Raw genomic sequence first — 20,862 nt, forward strand, 5'->3', positions numbered from 1 at the left:
ATGACTTTCCAGTCCCTGCAGATCTTTAAAAAAGTGATGGAGGACGTAAAAAAGTTGGTGAATTCAGGAGTAGTCATACAAGTACCAGAAGCAGAATGGTTTCTCGGACACTACTCAAATCAGTTTTCAATTAAAAAAAAGCCCGCCGGCAATTATCACAATCATAAATCTAAAATCCCTAAACAAATAGGTAGAATACAAAAAATTCAAAATGGAAACAAAAAGATTCCAGTAATAAGGAAGGACATGGTAATATGTAAGTTAGATCTCAAATAAGCCTATTACCATGTGCCTATTCACCCTCACAGTCAAAGATATCCGAGATTCACAGTAAAAGAAGGGGAAGTGATTAAGCATTACCAATGCTGTTGCCTCCCATTTGGTCTTTCCTCATCCCCACACATTTTCACCAAACTAGCGGCAAAATTATGTTTTATGGATTGTGCGGTGGAGCCAGTTCCACTCAAGGCAGTTACAGCAGATCCTAGAACAGAAGAGTGGAAGGTTTGGACAAGAAAATAAGATTGTCCATAATATCATGGTCATAGGGGTAACGTTCTTCCTTGCAGAGTGCGACACGTCAAGCTTGACATGTCGAGGTAAGGATACTTTTAAGCCACAATGCTCTTCTAGGAAATATACAAATTGTCTATTCAGAGAGGATAAGGACTAAAACTCCAGTGCCACCCATAGGAAATAGCAATCCTAAAAGTCAATATCGAGCCTTATCACATGACTTGGGATAAAAGCCAAAACCAAAATCTCAATTTGCAGACACTGTTTTGGGGTACTGCCCCTTGTCAGTGCAAAGTGTGAGATCTGGTTTGGCTGGGTGAGAGGCGTCCTGACTGGGATCCAAAGGGTAACATTCCTCCATGCGGAGAGCAACACAAGCTTGACAAGTCGCTCTCTGCAAGGAGGGGCAGTACCTCAAAACAGTGTCTGCAAATTGAGATTTTGGCCTTTATGTAACAAGGCTCGTTCGAGAATCGATATTGGCTTTTAGGATTGTTACTTCCTATAGGTGGAACTAGAGCTCTTCCTCTCAAAAGAGACAATTTTCATAATATCAAAGAAGTCGTTAATTTGGTGATCTTCTATGATCAACCTACAGAAAGGGGTTATGTGGAAGCTATCTATCGTGTTCTCATACACTTTATGCAGTTAATAGCACTCTGTGTCTGTACTGCTACATACTTAGGCTGTTAACTGGTTCATGCAGCTTTACATGAACACCCGAGCCTTACACTATGGCTGGTCCAAATAACTAAGGCAATTGTTACCATCCACCTCTCGTGTCTCCCCTTTTCCTCATAGTTTGTAAGCTTGCGAGCAGGGCCCTCATTCCTCCTGGTATCTATTTTGAACTGTGATTTCTGTTATGCTGTAATGTCTATTGTCTGTACAAGTCCCCTCTATAAGTTGTAAAGCGCTGCGGAATATGTTGGCGCTATATAAATAAAAATTATTATTATTATATTATTATTTCTAACAGTCACCACTGATGCAGGCAGCAGCGGATGGGGGGCCCATGCACAAGGTCAGTACCTACAGGACACATGGCAAAATTTGAATTTTCTTACATCAGCAAACCTCAGAGAGATCCAAGCAGTCTGGGAGATGTTAAAAAGATGTCGGTCAAACTTAAAGGGTCAACACATCAGAACTCTGTCAGACAATATCACAACAGTAACTTTCCTCCGGCATCAAGGTGGACCAACACATCACCATCTTCCGGATTTAGCCGGAAAGAATTTTAAATGGGCAGAGGAGACAGTCTTATCAGTGATAGCAATAAACCTGAAGGGATCTCAGAATTTGGTGGCAGACTCTCAGCTGAAAAGAAGTTCAGCATTTATAATGGGAACTGAACTGAGAGGAATTCCACTGCTTACCGTATATACTTGTGTATAATTCAACCCGAGTATAAGCCGAGGCACCTAATTTTGCCACGAAAAACTGGGAAAATTTATTGTCTCGAGTATAAGCCGGGTATGCATTGTCCTCTCATCCCTGTCCTTGTATACATGGCTCCCCATCCTTGCATGCATGGCTCCTTATCCCCTATCCTTGTATGCATGGTTCCTACTAAAAAAACAAGCATCCTACTTACCTTCCCTGTGAGCCCTCGCTGCATCGCGCCAGCAGCTCTTCCTGCTGAGTGATCACGTGTCCCCACTCATTAAGGTAATGAATATTCACTCCATGCCTATGGAGTTCAGAGAGGTGAATATTCATTACCTTAATGAGTGGGGAACACGTGATCGCTTGGCGGGAGAGTTGCTGGTGCCGGAACAAGATGCAGCGAGGGCAACCAGGGAAGGTAAGTAGGATGTGTTCTGGAAGTCGGCGGCTGCAACTGTGTGTGCTATAAGAGAAATGGATATTCACTGCCAGTGCAGTGAATATTCATGTCTCTTTAGCAGCGGGCACAGGCTTTAGCTGCAGCCGCCTGCTCCTGCCTCTGTGACCCGCTGCTCCCCCTCCGTCTTTCTGGGACAATGACTCGTGTATAAGCTGAGGGGGCATTATCAGCACAAAAATGTGCTGAAAAACTCTGCTTATACACAAGTATACATGGTAATACATCACTGGTGTACTCTTCAGCTAGACTTGTTTGCCACAAGATGAAATGCAGAAGCTCAGAAAAAATTGTTTCCCATCACAGAGACAAGCTGACTGGAGTAGATGCCTTGATCCAGAGATGGGACATAGATTTTGGCATATGCCTTTCCTCCCGTAACCCCTAATTCTATCAGTGCTGAGGCAGATCAGGCCAGGGTAATAGTGATTCTACCATTTTGGCCCAAGAGAAGCTGATTCCCCCCGCTCAAAATGATGGCTTTAATAGATCCCATCTTTCCAGAAAGGCATGATCATCTCGCTCAGGGACGATATTCCATCCCTATGTGAAGTTCTTGCAATAGTCTGCATGGATCCTGAAAGGCAGATCTTTAGATGCAGAGGGCTTTGAAACTCCGGCATTTATATTATACAGAAATAATGATCGATATCTCTAGCACTAATGATCCAAAAATATTAGATTTTCTTCAAACAGGATTTGCTAAGGGCCTGAGACCTAGCACGTTGAAGGTGCAAATTTTAGCCTTGAGTGCCTTTCATGGACTATCCATTAGCAGGTAAGAGATTCATTAAGGGCACAGATAGGATTAACTTAGGCCCATAGTTAAGGTCTCTATTACCCCCATGGGATCTGAATCTAGTGTTCAATGACCTTTGCAAACCACCATATGAGCCTGTAAAAGACTCGAACTTAAAATCTATCTAATTAAAGATTGCCTTCCTGATCGCCATAACTATGGCAAGATGAATAGGAGAAATACAGGCATTTTGCATCAATGATTCATACTGAACGATCCTGGAGGACTGCATTATCTTAAGGTTAAATCCCGTCTTATTGAAAGTGGTAACAACTTTCCATATGAAGCAAGAAATAGTCTTGCCTTTCTTCTGCCAAAACCATAAATAAACCATCATTCTCTAGATGTCAGAAGAACCGTTCTCCAATACCTGGAGACTACAAAAAAAGTTGAATAGATTCCAATCTGTTTGTTCAGTTTGCTGGAGAGAATAATGGGAAAAAGTTAAAAGCGGCCATGGATTAGATCGGTGATCAGCTTGACCTATTCAGCAGAAGGGAGATCTCCTCCGGACAACATCATAGCCCAATCTACCAGAGAGGTAACCACATAATGGGTAGAAAGAGCAGGAGCCTTGTTGGAACTGATCTGAAACATGGACAAGTCTTAACATCTTTTGCAGACATTATAAACATTGATAAGCGAGTGTACTCGTTGCTCGAGTTTTCCCGAGCACGCTCGGGTGACCGAAGTATTTGCTAGTGTCTGGAGATTAAGTTTTCATCACGGCAGCTGAATGATTTACAGCTATTAGCCAGCTTGATTACATGTTGGGATTCCATAGCAACCAGGCAACCCCCACATTTACTCAGCCTGGCAATGAAAACTTAATCTCCGAACACTAACAAATACTCGATCACACGAGCGTGCTCGCGAAAACCTGAGCAACGAGTATATTAGCTCATCACTAATTATAAACTGGACATTTTATCGGGCCAAAAAACAACCTTTGTAAGAAAAGTTCTCCAAGCAGTAGTCCAGCACTTAATGTATCATCTGGTATTCTCCTAATGGTGCTGGTCAGGAGTGACGTCCTGGAAACCAGGCATTAGTCTTACCGGTAATTGTTTTTTCAGGACTCCATCATTACAGCACCCATTACATTCCCTCCCTGTAATTTCATGTCTTCTATGTGAAGGTAACATATGTAGAAGTGAATAAAATAGAGTTGCATCCATCCTGGTGTTGGAAATCACTGGTGGTTAGTGGAGGAAGGGGCATTTAACCTCTTGTGTGTCCCTGTCCCTATCAAGTTTATAATGGACGACCTCCTGATGGTGCTGTGATCATGGACTCCTGGAAAACCAATTACCAGTAGGATAAATGCCTAATTTTCTTTCACATTGGCTTAAGAAGGTTCTTCCAGGCACAAAAGAAAAGAAAAAGATCTGGCTCTTCTGTAATAGGTTTCCAAACCTCAATTCCATTATATTGAGGTTTAATATTATTTGCATTAACCTCCGGTCAGGTCTCGTTGTGTCTGTGAGATACATTTCCCACTGTGCTCAACCACTGTACATACAAGGCACTATCTTGAGACTCCAGTACAGTCTCAAGATGGATAAATCGTTGTATAGTTTTTCCTTCCTAACACTCCTCCCACTCCATCTAGTATGTACTGTCCTGAGATTTTCTTGCAGACAATATTGTTCTAGGTACTGAAATTGCTGACTTAGGGTACCGTTACACAAAACGATTTACCTACGATCACGACCAGCGATACGACCTGGCCGTGATCGTTGGTAAGTCGTGTGGTCGCTGGGGAGCTGTCACACAGACAGCTCTCCAGTGACCAATGATGCTGAAGTCCTCTGGTAACCAGGGTAAACATCGGGTTACTAAGCGCGGCCCTGCGCTTAGTAACCCGATGTTTAGACTGGTTACAAGCGAACGGATCGCTGGATCGGTGTCACACACACCGATCCAGCGATGACAGCGGGAGATCCAGCGACGAAATAAAGTTCCAAACGATCTGCTACGACCTACGATTCTCAGCAGGGTCCCTGATCGCTGCTGCGTGTCAGACACAGCGATATCGTATGGATATCGCTGGAACGTCACGGATCGTACCGTCGTAGCGACTAAAGTGCCACTGTGAGACGGTACCCTTAGAGTACTCTGATCATGTGTGGGGCCAGTGAGTCAGGCAAGGTATATTCATATACACATATTGACCATACGGATTATTAAACCATACCCAGTCATGGTGTTATAACATTTAAAATAACCTTTATTCACATAAAAAATACAAACATTTAAAATAGTGCCTCAAAACCTAAATAATGTTTGGGGGCGTCCATGAGGAAGCGGATGCGAAACGCGCGTCGGGGAATTTGAGGTCTAGCGTGCCACGAGGCAGGACAACGGCAGCTGCTCAGGTAATATGTATTGAGCAGTTTATATGTCCATGTGTAGGCTCTGTGTATTACAAGCTAGGTGCTGACTTTAGGAGGCCGGTGGGAAGTGCAATAGTTCTATGATGCTTGTTTGGGACAGTAGGTGCCGGTGAGGCTGGGGTGATTGTTTTTTCCCTATACATATTTGTAGTATTATACCTAATGTTCCCATGTGATTATCTTAGGTGGGCAATTGACCGGTTTATTTGAACAATGGAGTGTCAGTGACTGATACTTGGTGTATTAACCCTTTCGCGACATGCGCCGTACATGTACGGCGCATGTCGGGTCCCCTGCTTTGATGTGCGCTCCGGCGGTGAGCGCACATCAAAGTCGCGACATGTCAGCTGTTTTGTACAGCTGACATGTGCGCGCAATAGCGGCGGGTGAAATCGCTATTCACCCGCCGCTATTAACCTGTTAAATGCCGCTGTCAAACGCAGACAGCGGCATTTAACTACCGCATCCGGCCGTGCGACCGGAAATGACGTCATCGCCGACCCCCGTCACATGATCGGGGGTCGGCGATGCATCAGGAAGGTAACCATAGATGTCCTTGAGACCTCTATGGTTACTGATCGCTGGTAGCTGTGAGCGCCCCCCTGTGGTCGGCGCTCACAGCACACCTGCATTTGAGCTACATAACAGCGATCTGATGATCGCTGTTATGTAGCAGAGCCGATCGGGCTGTGCCTGCTTCTAGCCTCCCATGGAGGCTATTGAAGCATGGCAAAAGTGAAAAAAAAAAGTTTTTAAAAATGTGAAAAAAATATAAAAGTTTAAATCACCCCCCTTTCGCCCCATCCTAAATAAAACAATTAAAAAAAAAACAAAACCTACACATATTTGGTATCCCCGCGTTCAGAATCGCCCGATCTATCAATTAAAAAAAAGCATTAACCTGATCGCTAAACAGCGTAGCGAGAAAAAAATCCGAAACGCCAGAATTACGTTTTTTTGATCGCCGCGACATTGCGTTAAAATGCAATAACGGGCGATCAAAAGAACGCATCTGCGCCGAAATGGGATCATTAAAAACATCAGATCGGCACGCAAAAAATAAGCCCTCACGCGACCCCAGATCACGAAAAATGGAGACGCTACGAGTATCGGAAAACGGCACTTTTTTTTTTTTTTTTTTTTTTTTTTAAGCAAAGTTTGGAATTTTTTTTCACCACTTGGATAAAAAATAACCTAGACATGTTAGGTGTCTATGAACTCGTAATGACCTAGAGAATCATAATGGTAGGTTAGTTTTAGCATTTAGTGAACCTAACAAAAAAGCCAAACAAAAAACAAGTGTGGGATTGCACTTTTTTTGCAATTTCACCGCACTTGGAGTTTTTTTCCCGTTTTCTAGTACACGACATGGTAAAACCAATGATGTCGTTCAAAAGTACAACTCGTCCCGCAAAAAATAAGCCCTCACATGGCCATATTGACGGAAAAATAAAAAAGTTATGGCTCTGGGAAGGAGGGGAGCGAAAAACAAAAACAAAAACGAAAAAGGGCCGCGGCATGAAGGGGTTAAAAGAATGATTGAGGCTTTCCTTCTGAGCAATGTGGCTATGAGTACTCTGTATTTTCACCTTGTTTAGTAAGGTTCACAGTGCCTATTGACATAAGTTGGAAAGGAAATAATTTCTTTCCATTACACCTGCTGTTTCCTTTGCTGGCCTGTATCAACATTATTTGGGTTTTGAGGCACTATTTTAAATGTTTGTATTTTTTATGTGAATAAAGGTTATTTTAAATGTTATAACACTTCATGACTGGGTATGGTTCAATAATCCGTATGGTCAATATGTGTATATCTATTTGGGGGTGTTGCCCATCCTGAATGTGAAGGAAATGGGCTGGTGCTTTGTGCTTATCATAAGGTATATTCATGCATTGTAATTCGAAAAGCAAAATGCCGTGACCTCTGGATAAAGGCTCAAGTTAATAAGGTTACTTGTTCTATGTGCAGCCTGCAATGTTTGTGCTCTCCTAAAGGTACCTTCACACGAAACGACTTTGTAACGATATCGCTAGCGATCCGTGACATTGCAGCGTCCTCGCTAGCGATATCGTTTAGTTTGACACGCAGCAGCGATCAGGATCCTGCTGTGATGTCGCTGAATAAAGTCCAGAACTTTATTTGGTCGTCCGATCGCTGTGTATCGTTGTGTTTGAAAGCAAAAGCAACGATACCAGCGATGTTTTACACTGGTAACCAGGGTAAACATCGGGTTATAACAAAAGAGAAAAAAAAAAAATGTGACAAAACCAGCTCACCTACTAGGCATTTGTTGTGGGGAAGCCCGGATAACGTGCAGTCTTCACGTGAGGCAATGGAACAAATAGAGGAGAAAATCCAGCTTCCAAAAATATCAAAATTTATTGAAGATAAAATCCAAGATCCAAAAACATGGTTCACAGGAGAAGAAATGGCAGCATGCTACATGTTTCGAACAATAAGTTCTTTTTCAAAGCTGCTCACCATGCACCAGGATGAGGTTTAAATAACAGCTGTGACACATCACAGTGAATCAATCTACCACCTGATGCAACAGTGATTATATACAATAAAAACGCAAAAATATCACAAAAAACAAAGCACACAAAAAATATATAAAGTGCACATATAAAAAACATACAATATACTTAAACAATGTAAATCTCTCAGTAATGAAACATAATTTCCTTGCGAGCATTTAAACCCATGGGATAGCAAGTGTTAAGGCAGAACATCCAATAAGCTTCACGCGTCATTAGCCGTCTTTTCAGATCCTCCTCACCCATCTTAATTCTAATGACTTTAATCTTCGCTTTACATGCAGTCATAATCCACATGTGATTTCTTTTTTGGACTTGACACTGCGCAGCACTGTGGGCCGTGTTATTACCACCTCTACATTTCACAAACCACTATCTGGTAATAGCATCTTACATGCGTCCAGTAGCCATCCTGGACATACAATAAAGTCCATACCAGTGGGTGAGCTCACCAGAATAACCAGAAACTGTAATGATACTAGTATCCTAATGCAAGAGACTGACCTATGTTGTAAAAAATTAGACAAAAGAGGCTATTCCAAGTGGTCTCTTGATAGAGCTAAAAATATAGTACAACAAAAAAAGCGCAGCGATATGCTGTTACCAAAAAATAAGGAGAATAAATTATATCAAAATCAAAAAATTTTTTGCTCTATCAGATATAGTCCTCAATACAACGATATAAAGTCTCTCATTTTGAAAAACATTCCCATTTTGTTTGAGGATGAGATTCTTTCCGAAATTCTGTCTTCTGGCTGTCAGGTGGTTGCAAAAAAGCCACTACTTTGTCTGACATTCTCTCACCCAGCCTATTTAAATCTAGTAAAGTCTCCCACACATGGCTACATCATAAAGGTTTTTTTCATTGTGGCGCTTCCAAATGTCGCACATGTGCCCATTCTGCTGTCATGCATTCGTTTTTTGATAGCAGTGATAAACAAGAACATAAAATCCAGCAATTTATTAACTGCAATAGTAAGAATGTAGTTTATATGATAACATGCATTAAATGTAAATTAAGCTACATAGGCTGCACCACTCGCATGCTAAAGACGTGTATTTCAGAACATATCACTGATATTGTTGTTCTCACTAATAATAATCGCTCTGTGTCTTATGCCTCTAAGCATTTTATCACCAGTCATCAAAGAAACACTGCATTCCTTCGAGTTGTTGGTATTGAGAAGCTTGGAATGACACCTAGAGGAGGAGATCTGAAAAGACGGCTAATGACGCGTGAAGCTTATTGGATGTTCTGCCTTAACACTTGCTATCCCATGGGTTTAAATGCTCGCAAGGAAATTATGTTTCATTACTGAGAGATTTACATTGTTTAAGTATATTGTATGTTTTTTATATGTGCACTTTATATATTTTTTGTGTGCTTTGTTTTTTGTGATATTTTTGCGTTTTTATTGTATATAATCACTGTTGCATCAGGTGGTAGATTGATTCACTGTGATGTGTCACAGCTGTTATTTAAACCTCATCCTGGTGCGTGGTGAGCAGCTTTGAAAAAGAACTTATTGTTCGAAACATGTAGCATGCTGCCATTTCTTCTCCTGTGAACCATGTTTTTGGATCTTGGATTTTATCTTCAATAAATTTTGATATTTTTGGAAGCTGGATTTTCTCCTCTATTTGTAAACATCGGGTTACCAAGCGCAGGGCCGCGCTTAGTAACCCGATGTTTACCCTGGTTACCAGCGTAAAAGTAAAAAAAACAAACAGTACATGCTCACCTGCGCGTCCCCCAGCGTCTGCTTCCTGACACTTACTGAGCGCCGGCCCTAAAGTGAAAGTGAAAGCACAGCGGTGACGTCACCGCTCTGCTGTTAGGGCCGGAGCTCAGTCAGTGTCAGGAAGCAGACGCTGGGGGACGCGCAGGTGAGTATGTACTGTTTGGTTTTTTTACTTTTACGCTGGTAACCAGGGTAAACATCGGGTTACTAAGCGCGGCCCTGCGCTTAGCAACCCGATGTTTACCTTGGTTACCCGGGGACCTCGGCATCGTTGGTCGCTGGAGAGCGGTCCGTGTGACAGCTCTCCAGCGATCAAACAGCGACGCTGCAGCGATCGGCATCGTTGTCGCTATCGCTGCAGCGTCGCTTCGTGTGAAGGTACCTTTACTCCAAAGATACTATGGGCTGTGGGTGTGTGTTTTCTCTGTAGGTCAGGGGAGGAAGACACAAGGTCAGAACTGATTTTATGTGGTATTTTCCTGATGAAGAAGTCATTTAGACTTTGAAATGCGTTGAATATACCACCATTCTCTATGTGAAATACATCTGGACCTAAATTTTTTCAGCAGCGCGGACCATATCCACAGCAATTCCCTTATTTATCTGCAATACGGTCACCGGCTGACCCATGGATCTGCTGCAGCTGATATCTCTACATGTTTTACCAAAAGCTTGTATCAGGTTAGTATAATCTGAGTGTATGCTTAAATTCTCCACTGGAAAAGACCATATTTGCGCTAATCTCTCCAGCAGTTTATAAAAGGTCAGAACTCTGGCGCTTGGATGGCAAGGTTAGGAAGAGCCACCTGCAAATCATTCTTGGGGAATTCGGCTACTTCCTGGTCACATGATAATAGTTGCTGGTGCACACAGGAAGTGAGAAAAGCACTTAAAAAAACAAAAATCACATTTTATGGCCATAGCAGCTGAGCCCCTACGAAAGCCTTGGAAGAATATTAAGAAATAAAAATTAAACAAAAGAGAAAAGTCCTTTAAATGTCTCTACATTTTAAAAGCATATATATTCCATGCACAAGTAAAAAAAAAAAGCACATACAAAATAATAGTACGATATATATTTTCAATATTTCTACAAGCAGTAGACAAAAAAAAAAAAAGTAAGTGGTGCATTAAAACCGGGAAATATCGCAGCTTAAATATTCAGTTAAAACATCAAACTTATCATCAAGTACTGAAAATACACAAAAAAAGCAAAAAAAATATGCGAGTACAAAATGCCATGCAAAATACATCATCGTCGTCATCTGTACTATACAATACAAGGTGAAAAAACACAAGTGTAATAGAAAAAAACAATCTGGCAAATTCTCTCTTTATAGTCAAAACTTTCTGTTCGCTTTACAAGTATATCGTAAAATTGTTTAAAACGTTATTCACCTAGAAGAATACATGAGCTGGATTTTATATAGGACTTACAGTAATGTGCCATCTTGAACAGCGATTTTAATGGATGTGTTTCTTTTTAACTATAAGTGATTTACTAACATGCACGGATTTGGGTAACAGAGAGGGAACAGCATCAGTTGCACGCAGTCTTCTTGATAACTTGCTTTTTTTTTTTTTCTTTTTTTTTTTTTTTTACTGCTGCTACTCTCCTGTTACCTCGCTATAGACATTTTCTTAATACAGAGTGATCTCTTAATCTAATACCCTCAGAGGTCCAAAAGGCCAAACTCCACTTACATAATTGCTTTTCCATTACTACATATTGTCTATAAGCTGTACATTACAGCCTTGTGTTAAGCGGTCCACCCACAAATCATGAGCAGCATTGCAAAACGGGGCGTGAGAGCCGAATGCTCGGCTTGGAAGATGCTCTCAACCATCTGCCATAGACACCTAATGAAAAAAGTATTTTAGTCTAATATTGATGTACAGAAGTCTAAGCAGTCAGCAAAGGTTTCTATTTTATAGAGCCTAATTATTCGGAAACTTTAGACTTGGAAAAAAAATTAATGAAAAAAAATAGCAAATTTTGGGGTGCCATTTAGATTTATGAATTGTGGGGATAAAAATTGGAAATTCAATTCTATTCTGGGGTAAAAAAGAACAATTTTCAAAGATGCACCAAATGTCACAAATTTGGAAAAATTAACAACAAGGCGAAACGGATTTAAAAAAATATAGATGAATCTTCCAGTCTTCCTCCACGTTTTGAAACGTCTCAAGCTCCTAGTTTTGTCTCAGGACCAGGTAATGGTTGGAGCTGGGATCGGTGAGGTTAATAAAAGAGTTTAATTTTTTTCGGCCAAACTTGATTTTCTGAGTGAAGCCTTGTATGCAGTAAAGCAAAGCGAAACCTCCTGTAGACAGAATGGGAGCTGACCAGTTCGTGACCAGCCATGATAGACTTCCATTCACACTGTATTGCTCCATAACGCGATGAGTCCATGAGCGTCGCTCATCCTGTATACGTGAATAATCTTCACATAATGTCCTATTTACAATGAAAGTGCTTTACTGTAGCCAATGGGTTCCCTATCGCATGATTCACTATTACATGAGAGAGAAAAAAATACCACAGAAGATGCAGCTGGCATAGCGGAGACCTACGATGGCAGCGCGTGGTTTAATGTACAAATAAATAGAGAAGGGCAGAAGCTAAATACAGGCCAGCCATGAAGAGAAAGAAAATACAAAACGTAGTAAGAAACAGGAGTGCCGCTAACAGAACGGAGAAGCTGTGGGGTCAAAGGTTTTGAAAACGTCTTTCAGAGGCTTGTCATCATCGTCTTCACCTTCTCCCTTGGCGTTAGCGTCTTGGGCTTGATTGGCAGGGGCTGCTGGTTTGATCTGCCTTGGATCGTTATACTGAGGCCGTATAAGTCCTGCCAAAGCTGAGACAGGAAGATTGTGAACTGCTGGGGCTGTTGTGGTTTTAGTTATCTCCATTTTTTCAGCAGGACAGTCTGTTTTGTCCACAAGATCCTCCTGACCTACAGTCGGTTGCTGCGTTTCCTCGGTTTTGGCTGCATCGACAGTCTTTTTCTGGTGATCTCCATTCTCTCCTACAGTAAGCAGGACAGTCTCTGTTGAACTTGTAGTGTCATCTTGTTGACTGTACAGACTAATATTTTTCAGAATAGACCCAGGACTGGTCAATCTACCACTGGCAGGCGACACTTTTGGAACGTATGATGAAAGGATGTCTTGGGCAGGTTTAATTGATGTCGGCGGTGAGCCTATCGATGTTCTGGCTGCCAACCGAGGATCCCCTTTGGGTGACAGTGGTTCTTTTGCTGCGCTGTGCTGGCTGTCGGAGCTGGGGGATCTATGGAGTCTGGACTGGAGGCTTTTTTGGAGCCGAGGGTCGTTCATCTTGTTGATCGTCACATGTAAATCTTGTGGATCGATGTAGCTGCCTTTAGATGAAATGCTTGTTTGCTTTGCTTTGTGTTCCAGTCGGGGATCTACTCTTTCCAGTCTGGGGTCGGCAGCTGAATGATGCACCTCTGTAGACAACGACCTGCTTTTATTAAGCCTCTGGTCAGCGATAAGTGGGGGTAATGGCAAATTTATGGATGAAACAAAGTCAGGTTTTGGTGGGGGAACTGGGAGAAGATCTTCAGGCGCCCAGACGACAAGTTTAGCAAAGTTGGGTTTGGACAGTAAGACATCCATTTTAATATGGCTGAACTGTCTCAGCTTACAACGCGGGTCCCTCAAAGACACGCCCGGTAACATATCTAATGGTATGATGGCCGTCTTCTCTCGTAGTTCCCTTTCGGCGTCTTCATCCTCATCATCCACCCCTTTCTGCTTGACATTGCCTCTAGAGTGAGGAAGGTGACTGACCGTAGGAGGCTCATGTTTACTCTTCCTGGGGTCACGTGCCACTCTGGGGTCAGATGTGCAGCTCTCAGTAAGACGGGCGGGGCTCAGGCCTGGGTTCAGTCTTAGCCTCGGATCATATGACTGACCACCACCTGGAGTAACCCTGTCTTTTGCCAACCTTGGGTCGCAACTTTGAGGGGCGCACGGCTGATCGGTGGAGTTGTTCCTGGCCAGCTTGGTTTGGTTGCGCAATGTTTTTAAGATGGAACTAACACCACTTCCGTCTTCTTCCTCGCTGCTGTACCAGTTTGCAAACTCATCTGAAATAAATCACAACCATGGTTAACATAGAGCTGTGAAATGCACAGTCACAATGAAGTGGTGGCCACGTGTGTCCCCTCACAACTCAACTCTTGTGAAACTGAGGAAGGAAACTGAACTTACTTCACTCCCCCTATATCCACCAGTCTTCGAAACGTTAAATCGAGCTGTGGCTCATGACTCTAGTTTTTCCTACCCTTATTCAAGGAGCTTAAACTTTTTTTTATCTTTCTGTCGAAGTAGCAATACGATGGCTTGTCTTCTGGCGGGACGACTTGTAATTTTGAATAACACTCATGGCAGCCCTTGAGGTGCCAGAATAGCAGAAACCGCATGCAGTGAGTATACTGAAACCGCATGTGCCTTACAGAACATTATACCATTAGGCACTGAAGATAATATTATAAGTGCTAAAAGAACAGAATTCCCGCTCAAGTGACCCCATATTGGAAATTACACCACTTTTGAAATTTATCTACAGGCGTAGTGATGATTTTGACTCCATGGGTATTTTCCAGAAAAAAGCAGCAGCGGATGTTGCTAAGTGAAAACTGCAAACTGACGTTATAGCCCCATACATTGTAGTGCCCAGTATGTTATGCCCAGCTCGTGCTTATGGAGACACAAACTCGTAAATTAGGCAGGCTCTCATCACTACACAAATAAACATGTGGATGCTAAATGTGGTTTAGACAAACTGGGGTTAAGAGAGGGGGGCATTTGGATTTAGGAGAGCAGAATTTGCTGAATGATGATGAGTTGTACTTTTGAATTACACCATTGATTTTACCATACAAGATACTGGAAAACAAGAAAAAATTTCAATTGCGGTGAAATTGCAATAAAAGTGCAATTCCTCAATTGATTTTTTGTTTTTTATATATATCATGTTCACGATATGGTTAAACTGACCTGGCAATATGATTCTTCGGGTCATTACAAATACACAGATACCAAAGTGGTGAAAAAAAAATTGAGAAATTTGTATGAGAAAACTTTTTTGCATTTGTCAACATTTTCCAAGACCCGTAGTGTTTCCATTTTTCAGAATTTGGGGCTGAGTGAGGGCTTATTTTTTGCACGCCGAGCTGATGTTTTTATTGATATCATTTTGAGGGTAGATACTATGTTTTGATCGCTTACTGCATTTTATTGCAATGTTGCGGTGACTAAAAAAAGCGCCACAATTCTGGCATTTAAATTTTTTTCTTATTATGCAGTTTACCGTTCAGATTGCTTTTACATTTTCATAGATTGGACATTTCTGAAAGCAGTGATACCAAAGATGTGTTTCTTTTTTTTTTTTTTTTTTGGGGGGGGGGGTTGATTTAAACTTCTTTTCTTATATATTTTCAAACTTTTTAGTTTAATAGTCCCCTTGGGAGACTTGAAGTTGCGATGGTTGGATCCCCTGTGCTATACATAGTGCTTCAGACCTGCTATGTATAGCAGAAATCACGATCTCCTATTAACACCAATCATGAGCTGGTGTTCACAACTGTCATAACAACCCATCGACGCCCTGCGATCACATGACTAGGGCACCGATGAGCGGAACTTGTGACGCGCTTCCGCCTGATGTGTGTTAAGTGCCACTGTCAGTGATTGACAATGGGAGTTAATTGGTTAACAGATGAAGGTGATAGTGCGGGCTCATGCTGAGCACCCCCACGATCGAGTGCGGGTGTCAGTTCTATGTGAGAGCTGACACCCTGCAGCGATGCCCATGATCGGTGCTAGCTCCCTCTGTGCTCCTATCGGCACAACGGGTCCCAAGTTGGCCACGGAGTCACCCAAGGACGGTGGCATGTCAGTTCATTCTCAGAGCACAAGCTGACACACCTCCTCCCTGATGTCAGACACTGCTCTAATGCTCTGCAGTGCTGAAGCATTGCAGAGCATTAAATAAGCGATCTGTCATTATACAATTGATGTTCCATCCTGAATTGTAAAAAAAAAATAAAAATTAAGAACAAAAAAAAGTGCTATAGCTCCTCGCCGCCCTTCTAAAGAAATTCAGCAAATTCTGCGCTCTCAGATCCAAAAGCCCTCCCTTCTGAGCCACAGTGTGCCTAAACTACATTTAGGGTAAGTTCACACTGGGCGTTTTTGCTGCGTTTATTTTCAGCAGCAAAACCTGATTTCTTGACAGGAAATAAGCTGCAGCAAAAACGCATGTTTTGGTGCGTTTTTTTCTTCGCTAACGTGTGTCTCTTTGTGCATGCTAATAAAGTTGAGTGCCCCAAGAGGAAAAAAAAAAAAGTACCGGTAGTTCCTGTAGAACCATACCTCTAGATCCTTTGAAAAGCCGGTAATTCATGTGCCGCATACAGTAAGATCACACTGACAGGTTACAATAGAATAGATATATACACATAGAATACATAGGTATACAGATGTCAGTGACACACACATATATGTATATCTATCTACAGTTATATGAAAAAGTTTGGGCACCCCTATTAATCTTAAGCTTAATTGGTTTTTTTGCAACAGCTATTTCAGTTTCATATATCTAATAACTGTTACTGGACACAGTAATGTTTCTGCCTTGAAATGAGGTTTATTGTACTAACAGAAAATGTGCAATCTGCATTCAAACAAAATTTGACAGGTGCATAAGTATGGGCACCTCACCAGAAAAGTGACAAACCCCTTCCCGACATGTGACGGAATAGTACGTCACATGTCGGGACCCCCGCTTTGATGTGCGCTCCGGCGGTGAGCGCACATCAAAGTCGCGACATGTCAGCTGTTTTTTACAGCTGACATGTGCGCGCAATAGCGGCGGGTGAAATCGCGATCACCCGCCGCTATTAACTAGTTAAATGCCGCTGTCAAACGCAGACAGCGGCATTTAACTACCGCATCCGGCCGTGCGGCCGGATATGAGCGCATCGCCGACCCCTGTCACATGATCGGGGGTCGGCGATGCTCCTCCATTGTAACCATAGAGGTCCTTGAGACCTCTATGGTTACTGATTGCCGGTGGCTGTGAGCGCCCCCCTGTGGTCGGCGCTCACAGCACACCTGCATTTTAGCTACATAACAGCGATCTGATGATCGCTGTTATGTAGCAGAGCCGATCGGGCTGTGCCTGCTTCTAGCCTCCCATGGAGGCTATAGAAGCATGGCAAAAGTTAAAAAAAAAAGTTTTTAAAAATGTGAAAAAAATAAAAAAAACATAAAAGTTTAAATCACCCCCCTTTCGCCCCAATCAAAATAAATCAATAATAAAAAAAAAAACCTACACATATTTGGTATCGCCGCGTTCAGAATCGCCCGATCTATCAAATAAAAAAAAGCATTAACCTGATCGCTAAATGGCGTAATGAGAAAAAAATTCGAAACGCCAGATTTACGTTTTTTTGGTCGCCACGACATTGCATTAAAATGCAATAACGGGCGATCAAAAGAACGTATCTACACCAAAATGCTATCATTAAAAACGCCAGCTCGGCACGCAAAAAATAAGCCCTCACCTGACCCCAGATCACAAAAAATGGAGACGCTACGAGTATCGGAAAATGGCGCAATTTTGTTTTGTTTTGTTTTTTGCAAAGTTTGGAATTTTTTTTCACCACTTAGGTGAAAAATAACCTAGTCATGTTAGGTGTCCATGAACTCGTAGTGACCTGGAGAATCATAATGGCAGGTCAGTTTTAGCATTTAGTGAACCTAGCAAAATAGGCAAGCAAAAAACAAGTGTGGGATTGCACTTTTTTTGCAATTTCACTGCACTTGGAATTTTTTTCCCGTTTTCTAGTACACGACATGCTAAAACCAATGATGTCGTTCAAAAGTACAACTCGTCCCGCAAAAAATAAGCCCTCACATGGCCAAATTGACGGAAAAATAAAAAAGTTATGGCTCTGGGAAGGAGGGGAACGAAAAACGAAAACGGAAAAACGGAAAAAGCTCCGGGGGTGAAGGGGTTAATATTTAGTAGATCCTCCTTTTGCAAAAATAACAGCCTCTAGTCGCTTCCTGTAGCTTTTAATGAGTTCCTGGATGAAGGTATTTTTGACCATTCCTCGTTACAAAACAATTCCAGTTCAGTTAAGTTTGATGGTCGCCGAGCATGGACAGCCCTCTTCAAATGATCCCACAGATGTTCAATGATATTCAGGTCTAGGGACTGGGATGGCCATTCCAGAACAGTGTAATTGTTCCTCTGCATGAATGCCTGAGTAGATTTGGAGCGGTGTTTTGGATCATTGTCATGCTGAAAGATCCATCCCCTGCGTAACTTCAACTTTGTCACTGATTCATGAACATTATTGTCAAGAATCTGCTGATACTGAGAAGAATCCATGCATCCCTCAACTTTAACAAGATTCCCGGTGTCGGCATTGGCCACACAGCCCCAAAGCTTGATGGAACCTCCACCTAATTTTACTGTGGGTAGCAAGCGTTTTTCTTAGAATGCTGTGTTTTTTTGCCGTCATGCATAACGCCTTTTTGTATGACCAAACAACTCATTCTTGGTTTCATCAGTCCACAGGACCTTCTTCCAAAAAGAAATTGGCTTCTCCAAATGTGCTTTTGCATACCTCAGCCGACTCTGTTTGTGGCGTGCTTGCAGAAATGGCTTCTTTCACATAACTCTCCCATACAGCTTATCCTTGTGCAAAGTGCGTTGTATAGTTGACCGATGCACAGTGACACCATCTGCAGCAAGTTGATGCTGCAGTTCTCTGGAGGTGGTCTGAGGATTGTCCTTGACTGATCTCACCATTCTTCTTCTCTGCCTTTCTGATGTTTTTCATGGCCTGCCACTTCTGGCCTTAACAAGAACTGTACCTGTGTTCTTCCATTTCCTTACTATGTTCCTCACAGTGGAAATTGACAGGTTAAATCTCTGAGACAGCTTTTTGTATCCTTCCCCTGAACAACTATGTTGAATAATCTTTGTTTTCAGATCATTTGACAGTTGTTTTGAGGAGCCCATAATGCCACTCTTCAGAGGAGATTCAAACAGGAGAACAACTTGTAAGTGGCCACTTTAAGTAGCTTTTCTCATGATTGCATACACCTGGCTATGAACTTCAAAGCTCAATGAGGTTACAAAACCAAAAAAAGTGCTTTAGTAAGTCAGTAAAAAGTAGGTAGGAGTATTTAAAAAAAGAAAATGATAAGGGTGCCCATACTTATGCACCTGTCAAATTTTGTTTGAATGCAGATTGCACATTTTCTGTTAGTACAGTAAACCTCATTTCAAGGCAGAAACATTACTGTGTCCAACAGTTATTAGATATATAAAACTGAAATAACTTGCAAAAAAAACAATTTTTATAAAACATTAAGCTTAAGATTAATAGGGGTGCCCAAACTTTTTCATATAACTCTATCTATCTATCTATCTATCTATCTATCTATCTATCTATCTATCTATATTACATAGATAGAAGAAAAGCCAGCAATTCATGTACTGCGTACGGTAAAATCACACTGACAGGTTAGAATAGAATAAATAGAAAAGATATATACACATAGAATACATAGACATATAGATGTCAGTGACACACATATATATGTGTATATATATTACATAGATAGAAGAAAAGCAGGCAATTCATGTACTGTGTACAGGTTAGAATAGAATAGATACCATAAATACTCATGTACAACCTGAGTTTTTCAACACATTTTTTTGTGCTGAAAACGCCACATCGGCTTATACATGAGTCACTGTCCCAGAAGACAACGGGGGAGGGGGACCGGCGGAGCAGCGGGTCACAGGAGGCAGGAGCCGGCGTCTGCGGCTAAAGCCTGTGCCCGCTGCTAAAGAAAAATGAATATTCACTGCATTGGCAATGAATATTCATTCTCTTATAGCGCGCACAGTTACAGCCGCAGCTTCCAGCAGCTGCTGGGCTATCACGGGTGCCGCTCATTAGGGAAATGAATATTCACCTCTCTCCACTCCCAAAGGCGTGGAGAGATGAATATTGAATCCCCTAATGAGCAGGGACACGTGATCGATTGGCCGCAGGAGCTGCAGGCACCAGAACGAGATGCTGCAAGGGCGCACACAGGGAAGGCAAGTAGGATGGTGTTTTTCTTATGCTTTTCTCATGGGCGCCACGCATGCAAGGATAGGGAAGAGGAACCATGTATACAAGGATAGGGATAAGGAGCCATGCATACAAAAACGGAATAAGAAGCCATGCGTTCCTCAAGTCAGTACAATCACGCCAGCAAAAAACCTGTTTACAATTTTATATCTTAGCAATTCACGAACATTGTTACAAAAATAATACCATATATATTCATGAATAAGCTGAGTTTTTCAGCACTTTTTTTGTGCAGAACATGCCCCCTTCGGTTTATACACGCACACACAGAGCACTTTATCTATTAAATTAGTGCTATTCTCTGATATATTTTATCACACTCACTTCAGAGGTATTTATATCATTGGATTTGATTAGCTTGGTATTTACTTTTCCGGACACTAGCATCATTATTTCGTCCAGTGTTTTGCCTTATCCATTTCTGTATGGTTTGCTTTCATCTCCAACTACATTTTTCATGAACTTGTTATTGTTAATTTAAATAAAGATCATGTTGTTTTATGATTTATGTTTGGAGCACTTTTGCATGATTATTTGTCTGTTTCATAGTGCTCCGTGTGTAGTTATTAAGGCATCTTTTTAAGGTTGGGAATAAGGAGCCATGCAGACAAGGATGGGAATAAGGAGCCATGCAGACACGGATGGGAATAAAGAGCCATGCAGACACGGATGGGAATAAAGAGCCATGCAGACACGGATGGGAATAAGGAGCCATGCAGACAAGAATGGGCATAAGGAGCCATGCAGACAAGAATGGGCATAAGGAGCCATGCAGACAAGGATGGGAATAAGGAGGCATGCAGAGAAGGATGGGAATAAGGAGCCATGCAGA

The 20,862-nt window shown here is 41.9% G+C and overlaps 1 protein-coding gene and 1 long non-coding RNA gene across 2 annotated transcripts in view; both read right to left on the reverse strand.

Moving 5' to 3' along the window:
- The window catches only part of LOC143769033 (uncharacterized), an 898,561-nt gene that overhangs the window by 205,515 nt on the left and 672,184 nt on the right, over window positions 1–20,862 (reverse strand). The window lies entirely within an intron of this gene.
- Window positions 10,825–20,862, reverse strand: part of ZC3H6 (zinc finger CCCH-type containing 6) — a 122,656-nt gene continuing 112,618 nt past the window's right edge. The window contains exon 12 of the mRNA XM_077257552.1: window positions 10,825–13,952. Coding sequence (XP_077113667.1) covers window positions 12,523–13,952 — 1,430 coding nt within the window. The 3' untranslated portion in view covers window positions 10,825–12,522. The remainder of the gene's footprint in view (window positions 13,953–20,862) is intronic.

This window comes from Ranitomeya variabilis, chromosome 1, assembly GCF_051348905.1.
Source record: "Ranitomeya variabilis isolate aRanVar5 chromosome 1, aRanVar5.hap1, whole genome shotgun sequence".
In the NCBI taxonomy this organism is placed as follows: Eukaryota; Metazoa; Chordata; class Amphibia; order Anura; family Dendrobatidae; genus Ranitomeya; species Ranitomeya variabilis.